General features: G+C 47.3%; 1 protein-coding gene across 2 annotated transcripts in view; it reads left to right on the forward strand.

Moving 5' to 3' along the window:
• The window catches only part of LOC140104790 (mucolipin-3-like), a 33,799-nt gene extending 18,793 nt beyond the window's left edge, over positions 1–15,006 (forward strand). Inside the window, exons 10-13 of one of the 2 annotated variants that reach the window (XM_072128476.1) lie at positions 11,564–11,668; positions 13,715–13,837; positions 13,910–14,116; positions 14,870–15,006. In XM_072128476.1, coding sequence (XP_071984577.1) covers positions 11,564–11,668; positions 13,715–13,837; positions 13,910–14,116; positions 14,870–14,992 — 558 coding nt within the window. In that variant the 3' untranslated portion in view covers positions 14,993–15,006. The remainder of the gene's footprint in view (positions 1–11,563; positions 11,669–13,714; positions 13,838–13,909; positions 14,117–14,869) is intronic. The other variant, XM_072128477.1, reaches the window with a different exon arrangement.
• The last annotated feature ends 617 nt before the right edge of the window (positions 15,007–15,623 follow it).

Raw genomic sequence — 15,623 nt, forward strand, 5'->3', positions numbered from 1 at the left:
TCCATCTCATTATTATATACCTCTGTCCATCTCATTGTTATATACCTCTGTCCATCTCATTATTATATACCTCTGTCCATCTCATTGTTATATACCTCTGTCCATCTCATTATTATATACCTCTGCCCATCTCATTATTATATACCTCTGCCCATCTCATTATTATATACCTCTGTCCATCTCATTATTATATACCTCTGCCCATCTCATTATTATATACCTCTGTCCATCTCATTATTATATACCTCTGTCCATCTCATTAATATATACCTCTGTCCATCTCATTATTATATACCTCTGTCCATCTCATTAATATATACCTCTGTCCATCTCATTATTATATACCTCTGTCCATCTCATTATTATATACCTCTGTCCATCTCATTATTATATACCTCTGTCCATCTCATTATTATATACCTCTGTCCATCTCATTGTTATATACCTCTGTCCATCTCATTATTATATACCTCTGTCCATCTCATTATTATATACCTCTGTCCATCTCATTGTTATATACCTCTGTCCATCTCATTATTATATACCTCTGTCCATCTCATTATTATATACCTCTGTCCATCTCATTATTATATACCTCTGTCCATCTCATTATTATATACCTCTGTCCATCTCATTAATATATACCTCTGTCCATCTCATTATTATATACCTCTGTCCATCTCATTAATATATACCTCTGTCCATCTCATTATTATATACCTCTGTCCATCTCATTAATATATACCTCTGTCCATCTCATTATTATATACCTCTGTCCATCTCATTATTATATACCTCTGTCCATCTCATTATTATATACCTCTGTCCATCTCATTATTATATACCTCTGTCCATCTCATTGTTATATACCTCTGTCCATCTCATTATTATATACCTCTGTCCATCTCATTATTATATACCTCTGTCCATCTCATTGTTATATACCTCTGTCCATCTCATTGTTATATACCTCTGTCCATCTCATTATTATATACCTCTGCCCATCTCATTATTATATACCTCTGTCCATCTCATTATTATATACCTCTGTCCATCTCATTGTTATATACCTCTGTCCATCTCATTATTATATACCTCTGTCCATCTCATTATTATATACCTCTGCCCATCTCATTATTATATACCTCTGTCCATCTCATTGTTATATACCTCTGTCCATCTTCACTAAGGTGATCACAACTATATACTCTGAGATACTACTTCATTAGCTGTATTCCTACACCTGAATTTGTGCTTTGTTTTATGTTTCCCACTTCCTGACACCACATTTGGACGCTGTTCACATGCCCTTTTGAGCTTCCTCTGGTTCTTATACCCCGATACTAATGCCATATGACAGTGATGGCGAACCTTTTACAGACCGAGTGCCCAAACTAATACAAAAAACCCACTTATATTTCACAAAGTGCCAACATGGTATTTTAAGCAGTAACTTATTGCAACATGTTCTTCCACATCTTTCAATCTTATCGGCCCCCTGAGGCCACCAATACAGTTGAAAGAAGGAGGGCAAATTCAGACTCTCATTGCAGATTCTCTCCAGGGTCTGTAGAAGAAGAATGGTGGGTCCAGCAGGATGACTTTCAAAGATAATGCAGCCCTGTCCACACCTTCTCACTTTTCCCACCATTCCAAACAGTCAATGAAGTGTTGCTTTAAAATAGCGCTAAAAGCAGCATCTCTTAAGTCGTCTGGGACTGCAGGAAGATTTGGTGGATTTGTTCCTGTCTGGTGACCTCTGTCTGTTCTGTGATGGCCAGGGTGCCCACAGAAATGGCTCTGAGTGCCACCTCTGGCACCCGTGCCATAGGTTCGCCACCACTGCCATATGACAATACAAATAAATTCCTAAACCATGTGCAACAACCTTACCGTTGCAAGGCAGAGCTGTGTTTGCGAATACGTCCCACCATGTAGCTTGCAGTATGTGTAGGGTGTAGTCAGCCCCACAGCATGTCACTACATCACACTACATAGTCCTTATAGGACACAGGGGAACATTGCAGTGGTAGATCCTGCCTGGTAAGACAGGAGTTAATTGTTTTATGTGATGTCATATGTGTCAGCCAATCACATGTGTTACACGCTGTCTCTGTGAGCTGAGAGGTAATTGGAGGAGCAGCCACCACCTGACCAAGGGGAGATAATAAAACCCCTGGCCAGGAATGTTCTAGAGAAGACTCTTAGAGGAGTTCCAGTCAGACCAGAGAGTCTGAACTAGTTAGACAGAGAGAGAGAGGAAAGGGGTATCATCCTACCTTCAAGGGTGATACCTGAAGCAATCCTTCCAGGACACAGCTACCTCCCAGCCTGCCATTGCATCCAGGCTGGTGATCTACATCCTGTGGCTCCCTCCAAATACCTCTCCAGTACTCCACCATCTTGTTAAAGGCACGTTGCTGATGTTCCTGTCGGTTCCAATAAAGAACTGTAAGTGTTTCTGTTCAACCTCTGCCTCCGTCTGGTCCCTGCTACTCCGGCTGTCACCATCACGGGCACCCTGTCCACCACACAGAGACTCATACTCTAGACACCAAAGGGTTGCCCCAGGGAGATCCGCTATAGCAGCCTCTCCCTCATCATTTCTTGCCAACACCACCTGCTGGAGACCTGCCAGGCTGTAGGACAGCCCTCCGGTTCCCCATACCAAGCACCGTGACACAAGCGTGCTTAGGCCGCAACCGCCAGCCACTCAGGTACTGCGAGCCCAGGCTGTCTCCAGGCCCCAAGAAAAAGGCTAGGCCCCGGTGGGGGATGTTGCAAGTGGCGTCAAGCACAGGATATATACTTCTGTGCCTTATTCTGGCACTAAAGACTGTACTTTATTAAGAAACAATTGTACTGCCTAACCCTGCTGCCATTCGGGTATAGGCCCAAGTGACTTTGTGTGTTTCACATTGAACTGTATTACTGCTGCCACGTGCTGTCGAGCTCCGCTCCAGCACTCAAGAGGTTAACCCCTGCAAAGAACTTTGTCAGCTCTGCTACATCCGGCGCTGCTGCGCCTGAAGCATTTTACCTCAGAGGCGTGTGGCGCAGCAAGTATTTCCAGCCCGCCAAATCCTCACTGGCGGGAACCCCAGAGTCGTCACTAGGCTCCGCCCCCTGCGCGAGTGGCGCGAAGCACCGTGGAGGAGGAGCTGGAGCGTGTGCGGCCGGCAACGAAGAGGGTTAATCGGCCATCTTGGATTTCGGCGCAGGCCGCGCCTGTAGCCGGCCAGCAGCGTGCGCCTCATCCGGAGTTCCGGCGCACATGTCCTGCGACTGGAGGAGAACACTGCTGAGCATCACCGTGCCCCTGCTGCCTGCCAGACATCGGGAACGGAGACCTTCGTGCACCGGAGCTGTCCTGTCACCGCGGCTGATCCTGAGTGAGTACCGCTGGGGAAGTTAAAGGGGGGTAGAGATTGTTTCCGATGCTAGGTTATTGGCTCACCTCCCAGGGAATAGTGACTGTGTCTTAAAGTGCCCACGTCCCATTCTAGCCATCGCCCATAGCAACGGACATTGTGTAACCCTACAGACTTCCCTCAGCTAGGCCAGTCATGTCCGCTAAGGACGAAGATACGGGACTGGAGCAAGTGCCGTCCCCTGGTCCTTCCTCAGGTTACCGGAGCATGTTAAGTCCTCCAGAGAGTCCCTTCAGCCCTGCTACAGCTAGTGTCCCTGGGACTCCCACCATGATGCCTCTGACTATGCCATACTATCCGGGGGCCCCCTGGTTACCCCACTACGAGGGAGAATCACACACTCTCCCTGAATTCAGAGACAAGTTGTTAGCCACCTTCGCCCTGTACCCGTTCACAGAGGAACAGAAAGTGGGCATCCTAACCGGGCAGTTGAAAGGACCCGCTCTCCGGGAAGTCAAGTCTTGGCCCCGAGAACAGTGTCAGAATGTGGTCCAAATTCTTGATAGGCTACGCAACACCTTTGACAAGTGTACTGCCTCAGAGTTGAAGCAGCAATTCTTCGGGAAAAGACAGAAGCCCCAAGAGTCCCTCCGAGACTTTGCCCTCTCCCTACAGGAGACATGGAAGGCCATAACCCGTCTTAAACCCCAAAACGCTGAAACCTCTGATCAGACCCTGAGGGAACAATTCATTAATGGAGTTGTTGATAGAAATCAAAGGTGTCAACTAAAGATCATCTCTTCTCAACATGCCCAGGCCTCCTTTCTTGAGTTTAAGGAAATTACCATTGACATATTAGGGGATCGACCGCCTACTGGACCGCAGAAAGAGCCTGAATCCGTGCAAATGGAGGAATCTGCTCTAGCTTGCCATCCAACGCAGTTGACATCACCTACTCCTGCGGCTACGGAAGTTGCTGGCTTAGCAGGACAGGCCCCTAATCTGGCGGACACCCTGCATAAAATACTCGATCGGTTGACCCAGTTGGAAGTGACTGTCTCCGCCATGAGGAGGAAACCTCCAGAGAACTCTGTATGGTCAGCTACCCCTCGTGACTCCCCGGCCAAACGGCACCCAAGAGAAGCGAAGTCGTTAAGCACCTGGAGTCAGAAGGAACCCCGCCAGCGGTGCGGCTACTGCCGTAAGTACGGGCATGAAGAGGATGTATGTCGTCAGTTAAACGACAAACCCTTGGAGCTAAGGGACGACCCCCAAGGAAAGAACCTCTAAGTCCCCGAGATGCCAACTGGATGCCCCGGTTCGTGGGGACTCTCCCCGTGGTTCATGTAACCATCAACGGAGTTACCCTACCTGCCTTAATTGATACCGGCTCTCAAGTGACCACCCTCCGGAGTGCTACCTTCGAGAAATGCCGAGGAGGAGCATCCTTAGTCCAGCCTCCCAGGGCTTATTTGAACATTATTGCTACAAACGGAAAACCCGTACCCATCCGCGGCTACTGGGAGCCAACACTAACCATTGGAGACACTGAGTTAACCAGGCAGGGCGTAGTGGTGACACGAGTGCCCGAAAACGGTAACTTCCCACTGATACTGGGTACCAATGTCCTCCGCAACTGCTACCCTGAAGTGCTGAAGGCTCTCCACGACACTCTGCCAACAGTGCCCAACGGTTCCCGAAAGGTAATTCAGGAGACTATGCAGGTTCTAGCGGCGCAACAGAAGTTTGCTGGCCCTAATGGTGAAATCTACAGAGCCCGAATCAAGGATCCCCAACCTGTCCGCCTTCAACCTGGGACTGAGACGTTAGTATGGTGTCGAGCCTGCATGGGCGTCCAAGGTCAAGACTACCAGGCGATAGTAGAACCTCTACCAGCTGATGAAGACCTGCCCATTCTAGCCGCCAGGAGCCTAGTCACTGTATCCCGAGGACAAGTACCCATTCGACTACTAAATGTGGGAGACTCCCCAGTGGATCTGAGAAAGTACCAAGCCGTGGCCACTCTCTTCAGCGTCCATCCTGAAGACTTAGTGGAAACCGCTCTGTCTGCTTCCCAACAGTTGGAAGTGAAGCAAAGTGCTGAAGGTGAGCCTGCCGAGCAATCCTGGTGGCTTGAGCTCAATATTGGAGATGATGATTTTACTCCTGCAGATCAAGTTCAAGGTGTCCTAGATGTCGTGATGAAGCACCACCAGGCCTTCAGCAAGCACCCACTGGATTTTGGGCAGACTACCCTGATCCAGCAAACCATCCCTACTGGCTCTCATCCTCCTATCAAGGAACGATACCGGCCCATACCTCCAGCCCGCTACCAAGAGGTGAAAAAGCTGGTACAAGAGATGAAGACAGCCAATGTTATCCGGGAGAGTCACAGCCCATGGGCTGCCCCGCTGGTCCTTGTGAAAAAGAAGGATGGAACCCTTCGATTCTGTGTTGATTATAGGAAGATCAACAATATCACCCACAAGGATGCCTATCCTCTGCCTCGAATCGAGGAATCCCTCGCAGCCCTAGGGTCAGCTGCCTACTTCTCTACCCTGGACCTGACCAGTGGCTACTGGCAAGTGGCCATGGCGCCGGAAGACAGAGAAAAGACGGCTTTCACCACCCCAATGGGCCTGTTCGAGTTCAACAACATGCCGTTCGGGCTATGCAACGCCCCAGGCACATTTCAACGGCTGATGGAGAGATGTTTGGGTCATCGAAACTTCGAGACCGTCCTACTATACTTGGACGACATCATCATCTACTCCAAGACTTATGAAGACCACCTCCACCATCTGGCTGAAGTCTTCCAAATCCTGACCCAACATGGGTTGAAGGTCAAGCCATCCAAGTGCCACCTGCTACAACCTAGCGTCAAGTACCTGTGGTGAGCGCTCATGGAATTGAGCCAGATCCAGAGAAGATTGCAGCTGTCCACGACTGGCCTACCCCATCAACCATACGGGACATCAAAAGCTTCCTGGGATTTGCCAGTTATTACAGGCGTTTCATCCCGAAGTTTGCCCAGCTGGCGGCTCCCCTGCAAGAACTTCTAAGGGGCCTGCCAAAAGAGAGCCAACGTTCCCGAGTATCCATTGAGTGGACAGCCGAACGAGAAGCTGCCTTCCAGATGCTCAAGCAACGGTTGACTGAGCCTCCGGTGTTGGGATATCCAGACTACAGTCTGCCTTTCACCCTATACACTGATGCCAGCAAGCAAGGCCTAGGGGCTGTACTATCCCAGCTCCAAAACGGAACTGAAAGGGTCATAGCCTACGCCAGCCGTTCCCTCCGAGAACCGGAGCAAAACGACCAGAACTACAGTTCCTTCAAGTTGGAGTTTCTGGCGTTAGTCTGGGCTGTGACCGAGAAGTTCAAGGACTACCTGGCTGCATCCTTCTTCACTGTCTTCACAGACAATAATCCCTTGGCGCATCTGAACACCGCTCGTCTTGGAGCACTGGAACAACGGTGGGCCTCCAGACTTGCCAACTTCAACTTTACCATCAAGTACCGGGCTGGTAAGACCAATGACAACGCTGACGCTCTGTCCCGTCTCCCTGACCAGTGGGAGGGACCCTCCACGGATGCTCAGTGGGAAGATGTCGAGATGCCAGCGTTCTATGCCCGGTTTGTGCGTCAAGATGCCCAGAAAGTTTACTCCTTACCGTCAGAGGCAGTGCCAGCTACTCCCCAAGAAGAGTCAGAGCCCCCTGCGGAAAAGGACCTCTGGATAAGTCTTCAGGCGGATAGCCGCGCCATAGGAGAAGTAATGGACTATCTCTCTAGTGGGCGAGTGCCTGAAAGAATCCGCCGCAGAAGAGCTGATGGAGAACTGTCTCAATTGTGGCGCCAGAGAAAGACTCTGAACATGCATCAGGGTCTGCTAAAGAGAAGAACTCTGGACCCTATCACTTATGACCGGCTGTACCAGATTGTGATTCCCAGGAGGGACGCCAAGATAGTACTGGATATGTACCATGACCAGTCCGGACACTTTGGCGCTCAGAAGACGGAAGCCACCCTCCGAAAGCGCTTCTACTGGGTCAACATGAAGCCCGACATCGAAGCCTGGTGTCGAGAATGCCCAGCCTGCGCCATCGCTCGAGGAGAGCGACACAATCAAAGGGCCCCTCTACATCCCATTGTGAGCCAACGGCCCTTAAAGATCCTGGCATTGGATCATGTGAAGTTGGAGCCCAGCTGATCCGGTCACAGTTATGCTCTCACGATCATCGACCACTATACCAAATTTGTGGTTGCAGTACCTGTCAGAGATCTGTCTGCAAGGACCACCGCAGCGGCCCTGTGGAAGAGCTTCATCCTCCCCTATGGCTGTCCGGACCAGATCCTTACGGACCAAGGAACAGCATTTGAGTCCCAAGTCTTCCAGGAGCTGTGCACTCTATATGGCTGCAAAAAGCTGAGGACCACAGCCTATCATCCCCAAGGCAACGGGCTTTGCGAAAAGATGAATCAGACTCTAATCAACATGCTGAGGACTCTGACCCCTGCAAAAAGGGCTGACTGGCCAAAACTGTTGCCCGAATTAGTGTACCTGTACAACAATACCACTCATTGCTCCACAGGATACACCCCGTATTATCTGATGTTCGGGAGGCACGGCCATCTCCCTGCGGATATGACCTGGGACATGGAGTCCCCTGATTCCCAGTCTTTACTCCCCCAGACTGACTGGGTTAACGAACACCAGAGGCGCCTGGCGGATGCCAGAGAAGTTGTGGATCTGCGGTTGGAAGAGGCCCGGGAGAAACAAAAAAGGGACTTCGATCGTAATGCCTGTGCTGAGCCTTTTGCCCCAGGAGATCGAGTGTGGCTGCGCAACAACCATCCTACCAGTAAGCTAGATGGGCGTTGGGAGCGTGAGCCATACCTAGTTAGGGACAGTCTCTCCCCTGAAGTCTACGAGATTTCAAGAGGAGACCGTCCACCACTCCGGGTACATAGGAACCGGCTGAAGAGATGTCTTCGTCCTTTTGCCCCTATGTCCACACCTCTCACCTCGACCCCCAACTTACAGACCTCCTTGTGTTCACCTACCCCCAGTTTCTTAGAACTTGTGACTGTGCCTCAACTCTGTTTTGTTGTTTCCACTCCAGTAAGAGGTACCCCGGAGAGACCATCATCTCCACCGCAGTCTCCAATACTGCTGCCTGTGGAGGATGATCCGGCTCCAGAGTCTGCAACCCCTGAAGCATCAGAGGCAGCTGAGACTCCGACTCCAGCGCCTGACTCAGAGGAGGACGATGAGAAGGTTGTTATCTTCTCCCAGCCGGAACTTCGGAGGTCTCAAAGGGAGACAAAAGGTAAAGCTCCTGCGTACCTGCAGGAGTACCAGCTGGTGTCACACAGAAGGAGGAGGCAGGTACGCTTTTCTGACACCGAAGTACTTACCACCGAGGAAGATTCTGAGTAACCCCTGATGGGCTGAAAGCCTTACCAGGTGTTGTGTATCTTGTACATATGTATATTTATTATTGCTATCCCATTTGGGCTGAGTGCCCTCTAACCCTATAGAGCCAGAGACTTTCCTGGGACTCTCACCCTTATTTATTTCAGTCAAGAGACATTCCTTGAACTGCCCATTGTAATGTGCTATGATAGCACCCCTTCCTCTGCCACAGCAGAGTTTCCTACAAAGGACTCGGTCCCTCTACACAAAGAGGAGACCCTTTGCATCTTTCTTGCACTTTTCCGCACCTCAAGGGGTGTACCCAGAAGATGAACTTTGATCTTAGAGACCTTCTGTGAGACTTTTGCCAACCTCAAGGAAAAGTTGTTGCTTTATTTATTTTTATATTGCACTAACCTTTGATAGGCTTTTCAGATTGTAGTGTGGCTGTGTCGGACCGTCTCTATGTAGTATAATGTTTAATTGTGTCACATATGCTAATGTAATGCATATACACCCTATATATTTGTCGCTAGGGAAGAAGTGTTTATATAACAAATATACAGGCCCTGGTGCAAGGAGTGGATTACAGTACATGACACCACACCTTTCCTACTGTACAGTTTGGTTTAATGGCGTTAGCGACCAACTGTCATACTTAGCATTTACATATCTGTGTCTTAGTCCGACAGCAACCCAGGTGCCTGTCTCCAGGACCATGGGCGGTTTGTCTCTACATATCATGTAGCCTGCACTTCACAGAAGTGCCTTTATCTACCTCTGCGCCCCAAACCATCCGTAGTCGAGCCGAGGGCGGCTCTTTCAATTGCCCCGGGGGTATGCAACACCCTCGCCGATGCAAGGCAGAGCTGTGTTTGCGAATATGTCCCACCATGTAGCTTGCAGTCTGTGTAGGGTGTAGTCAGCCCCACAGCATGTCACTACATCACACTACATAGTCCTTATAGGACACAGGGGAACATTGCAGTGGTAGATCCTGCCTGGTAAGGCAGGAGTTAATTGTTTTATGTGATGTCATATGTGTCAGCCAATCACATGTATTGCATCCTGTCTCTGTGAGCTGAGAGGTAATTGGAGGAGCAGCCACCACCTGACCAAGGGGAGATAATAAAACCCCTGGCTAGGAATGTTCTAGAGAAGACTCTTAGAGGAGTACCAGTCAGACCAGAGAGTCTGAACTAGTTAGACAGAGAGAGAGAGGATAGGGGTATCATCCTACCTTCAAGGGTGATACCTGAAGCAATCCAGGACAAGCTGAAGCATCCTTCCAGGACACAGCTACCTCCCAGCCTGCCATTGCATCCAGGCTGGTGATCTACATCCTGTGGCTCCCTCCAAATACCTCTCCAGTACTCCACCATCTTGTTAAAGGCACGTTGCTGATGTTCCTGTCGGTTCCAATAAAGAACTGTAAGTGTTTCTGTTTAACCTCTGCCTCCGTCTGGTCCCTGCTACTCCGGCTGTCACCATCACGGGCACCCTGTCCACCACACAGAGACTCATACTCTAGACACCAAAGGGTTGCCCCAGGGAGATCCGCTATAGCAGCCTCTCCCTCATCATTTCTTGCCAACACCACCCTGCTGGAGACCTGCCAGGCTGTAGGACAGCCCTCCGGTTCCCCATACCAAGCACCGTGACACAAGCTTGCTTAGGCCGCAACCGCCAGCCACTCAGGTACTGCGAGCCCAGGCTGTCTCCAGGCCCCAAGAAAAAGGCTAGGCCCCGGTGGGGGATGTTGCACATGTCACTGTACAGGCAGTCCCCGGGTTACGTACAAGATAGGTTCTTTAGGTTTGTTCTTAAGTTGAATTTGTATGTAAGTCGGAACTTTATATTTTATCATTGTAACTCCGCCCAAAATATTTTTTGGTCTCTGTGACAATTGGATTTTAAAACATTTGGGTTATCATAAGAACCGGGATTAACAATAAATCTTCATTACAGACACCTCTGATAACTGTTATAGCTGATTATTGTAGCCTAAGGATAAAGTACAGTAAATTATCAATATCCAGAGGTTCCGTTTGTAACTAGGGGTCGAAGGTAAATCGGGTATTCTTAAGTAGGGGACCGCCTTTATACTGCTATTATTCACACCTAGAGCCTCCTGATGTAACTGTAATACAGCTTCAATTATACAACAACAGAACAGTCTTTCAGCTTTAGGAGATTTCTGCTTTGTTGATTGACCTACTTCACAGTCCCTCCTTACAGCTCTGAGTAAGAGCTGTAGTAGACTTTTGCTTAAATACAACAGTCGGGAAGTAAGAGTTCTCCATCTGGAGAGTCTGTCAATGAAGGCCACCATGTAGGCTTGTCGAGTCTTATAGCCATAGATGCTCCACTAGGGGGATTCTGGGAAAATATGCAAAGTTTTCCAGGATGGGATAAGGAAAACCACGCCTCTTTTAGCTACGTTGTAAGGCAGCTCCCTTGACATCAAGCATGACCTAAAAGAGGCCTTATGACATGATGCAGGATTAAAACCAAACCAGTAGATCTGTTCCAGAAGATACAGTCTCCCAACAGAAGACAGCACTGTTTCTACCTGATTGGGTCTCCTCAGTACAGTGTCCCCTCCGCAAAAAATGGAGCAGGTCCTATAGCTGCCACTCAGCTCGCTATGGAGAGGGGAGGAGTGCTCTTCCTTCCCCTCTCCTCCCAGCTCACGGTACACTTGCTGCGGACGTATGAATGTAGTCTAATATTTAATATATGTGGATATTTGAAGTAGTTAATCTCTTTTTAGCAGATCCTCACAAGCTATGACGTGTGCAGTATCTTCCTGGGAACATCTACCTTGTTGATCTGGGTTGGAGTCATTCGCTACTTAGGATTTTTCAAGAAATACAATGTAAGAGCTGTGAAGTCACTGACTGACAGTAGTATTTACACCAGACTGTGTACTGAAGGTTACAGTTTTCATATCAACCTGGGGACTGGGGGAATTTTATTTACACTACATGGGGGATTAATAGCGGTAGTATTTATACCAGACTGGGTACTGATGGCGGTATATTTACACTAGACTGTGGACTGAAAGCATCAGTACTTATACTAGACTGGGGACTAGTGGCTGCAGTATTTATACTAGACTGGGAACTAATGGCTGCAGTATATATACTAGACTGTGGATTGAAGGCAGTAGTATTTACACTAGACTGTGGATTGAAGGCAGAAGTATTTACACTAGACTGTGTACTGAAGGCGGTAGTATTTACACTAGACTGTGGATTGAAGGCAGAAGTATTTATACTAGACTGTGGACTGGAGGCAGTAGTATTTATACTAGACTGTGGACTGAAGGCAGTAGTCTTTATACTAGACTGTGGACTGAAGGCTGCAGTATTTATACTAGACTGTGGACTGAAGGCAGTAGTATTTATACTAGACTGTGGACTGAAGGCAGTAGTATTTATACTAGACTGTGGACTGAAGGCAGAAGTGTTTACACTAGACTGTGGACTGAAGGCAGTAGTATTTATACTAGACTGTGGACTGAAGGCAGTAGTATTTACACTAGACTGTGGACTGAAGGCAGTAGTATTTACACTAGACTGTGGACTGAAGGCAGTAGTATTTACACTAGACTGTGGACTGAAGGCAGTAGTATTTACACTAGACTGTGGACTGAAGGCAGTAGTATTTATACTAGACTGTGGACTGGAGGCAGTAATATTTATACTAGACTGTGGACTGAAGGCAGTAGTATTTATACTAGACTGTGGACTGAAGGCTGCAGTATTTATACTAGACTGTGGACTGAAGGCAGTAGTATTTATACTAGACTGTGGACTGAAGGCAGTAGTATTTATACTAGACTGTGGACTGAAGGCAGAAGTGTTTACACTAGACTGTGGACTGAAGGCAGTAGTATTTATACTAGACTGTGGACTGAAGGCAGTAGTATTTACACTAGACTGTGGACTGAAGGCAGTAGTATTTACACTAGACTGTGGACTGAAGGCTGCAGTATTTATACTAGACTGTGGACTGAAGGCAGTAGTATTTATACTAGACTGTGGACTGAAGGCAGTAGTATTTATACTAGACTGTGGACTGAAGGCAGAAGTGTTTACACTAGACTGTGGACTGAAGGCAGTAGTATTTATACTAGACTGTGGACTGAAGGCAGTAGTATTTTCACTAGACTGTGGACTGAAGGCAGTAGTATTTACACTAGACTGTGGACTGAAGGCAGTAGTATTTACACTAGACTGTGGACTGAAGGCAGTAGTATTTATACTAGACTGTGGACTGGAGGCAGTAATATTTATACTAGACTGTGGACTGAAGGCAGTAATATTTATACTAGACTGTGGACTGAAGGCAGTAGTATTTATACTAGACTGTGGACTGAAGGCAGTAGTATTTATACTAGACTGTGGACTGAAGGCAGAAGTGTTTACACTAGACTGTGGACTGAAGGCAGTAGTATTTATACTAGACTGTGGACTGAAGGCAGTAGTATTTACACTAGACTGTGGACTGAAGGCAGTAGTATTTACACTAGACTGTGGACTGAAGGCAGTAGTATTTACACTAGACTGTGGACTGAAGGCAGTAGTATTTATACTAGACTGTGGACTGGAGGCAGTAATATTTATACTAGACTGTGGACTGAAGGCAGTAATATTTATACTAGACTGTGGACTGAAGGCAGTAGTATTTACACTAGACTGTGGACTGAAGGCTGTCACTAAACAATATGAAACAATAATGCACAGAACAAAACAAAAGAATAAAGCTGGGAAGGAAATTCCACTAGAAATCCAACAAACATTGTAATCAGGAGGATCAAATTCTGGATTGGACGGGATAGTGGAGATATTGGACTCTGGAAGAATGCGGTTAGGAGACTAAACAAAGCTTATCCCCTGAACCCGGTTTTGTTCTGCAGATCCTGATCCTAACACTGAGGGCGGCGCTCCCCAATGTGATCCGCTTTTGTTGCTGTGCGGTCACCATCTTTCTGGGATACTGCTTCTGCGGATGGATTGTCCTGGGCCCATATTTTGCCAAGGTAATTTCCCGGCCTGCCAGCTTTTGGCTGGGGGTTACCCAGGTCATCTGTATGCTTCTTCTTCTTCCTCAGTTTAGGTCACTCAGTGAGGCGTTCGAGTGTCTGTTCTGCCTCGTGAATGGAGACGACATGTTCACAACATTTTTGGTTATGCAACAGAAGAGTCACTTGGTCTGGTTGTTCAGCCGGGTCTATCTCTACTCCTTCATCAGTCTCTTCATCTACATGGTCCTCAGTCTGTTCATTGCCCTCATCACGGACACATTTGCTACAGTTAAGGTGGGTGATGTTCTGTATTGTAACTGTTATGGTCCAGCTGAACATGGTGATGGCAAAATCACAACAAATATTTATTATAGAGCAGGAGGAGCTGAATAGATTGTACATAGTGTCCTATCTGCAGGCAGCATGTAATTGAGCAGCAGGAGCTGAACAGATTGTACATAGTGTCATATCTGCAGGCAGCATGTTATAGAGCAGGAGGAGCTGAGTAGAGTGTACTTAGTGTTATATCTGCAGGCAGCATGTCATAGAGCAGGAGGAGCTTAGCAGATTGTACATAGTGTCCTATCCGCGGACATGTAATAGAGCAGCAGGAGCTGAGCAGATTGTACATAGTGTCCTATCTACAGGCAGTATGTTATAGAGCAGGAGGAGCTGAGCAGATTGTACATAGTGTCCTATCTGCAAGCAGCATGTTATAGAGCAGGAGGAGCTGAGAAGATTGTACATAGTGTCCTATCTGCAGGTAGCATGTTATAGAGCAGGAGGAGCTGAGAAGATTGTACATAGTGTCCTATCTGCATGTATTGTGTACTAATTGGTATTTAGTATTATGTGAAAAATAATCTTTCTTTAAATGTATTTTATTCATTTAAATTCATATTATTCATTAGGAGATAATTGGTCGGTCCAGTCGGCAAACAGATAAAGCTGACAATCACAAATAAGAACCACCCACTGGACTGCTTCATCTTATTTCATATTTTGAACATGATGTAGGTAAAAATGTTGACTTTTTTCTTTCCTTAGAGATACCAGAGAGAAGGTTTCCCACAGTCAGAGCTTCACACTTTTCTGACACAATGTAAAGATTTCCTGGCTGCTGAGGCGTCTCAAGATGAAGGTGTGAAAAATCATAGTCAACAAAATTAAAGAGCCCTAACCTAACCCTAAAGTTTTTGTAGCGTTCTTTTTTGATGTTTTTGATGAAAATTTGAGAACTTCTGGGTCATTCCACTGAAGTGCACAGTCTCATGGCCATTAGAGGTGTTCCCATCACGTGGACACGGATCATCAGACCTGGCTATTACCCCAGTAAGTATAAAAGTGTGGACAATTTGGATCTGTAAGACAAGGGGGCACAGGACCCCCATTTTTTGCTTAAACGTGGATCACAGCAGTGCAACAAACATTTACATGACATTTCCCAGATACCAATAGTCCTTTATCGACTCTTCTTTTCCCTGTTCCTACCTACCGTCTTGTCTTCCCCATGTATTTTTACATGGGAAGTTCCACTTTACTTGGTTTGTTGTATATTTTAGGGCACTTTTAGGACATCCTGGACCTCAGAGACCTTTTTGTCACAGAGAACCTCAGAGAAGATCCATTAGGTTTGGAGAAAGTAGACGAGGGAACTAGTGAGGGCAAAACTGATTCCTATACATTGGGGGACTCATCCATACCTTGCTACAAAGAAGTCTAGTGCAGATGAAGTTCCTCTCTTATAGTCCCAAAATGTTAATATAAGAGGCAAGAAAAAAGAGTATGAGTAGTGGATACA

Source organism: Engystomops pustulosus, chromosome 10 (genome assembly GCF_040894005.1).
Source record: "Engystomops pustulosus chromosome 10, aEngPut4.maternal, whole genome shotgun sequence".
NCBI classification, from domain to species: Eukaryota; Metazoa; Chordata; class Amphibia; order Anura; family Leptodactylidae; genus Engystomops; species Engystomops pustulosus.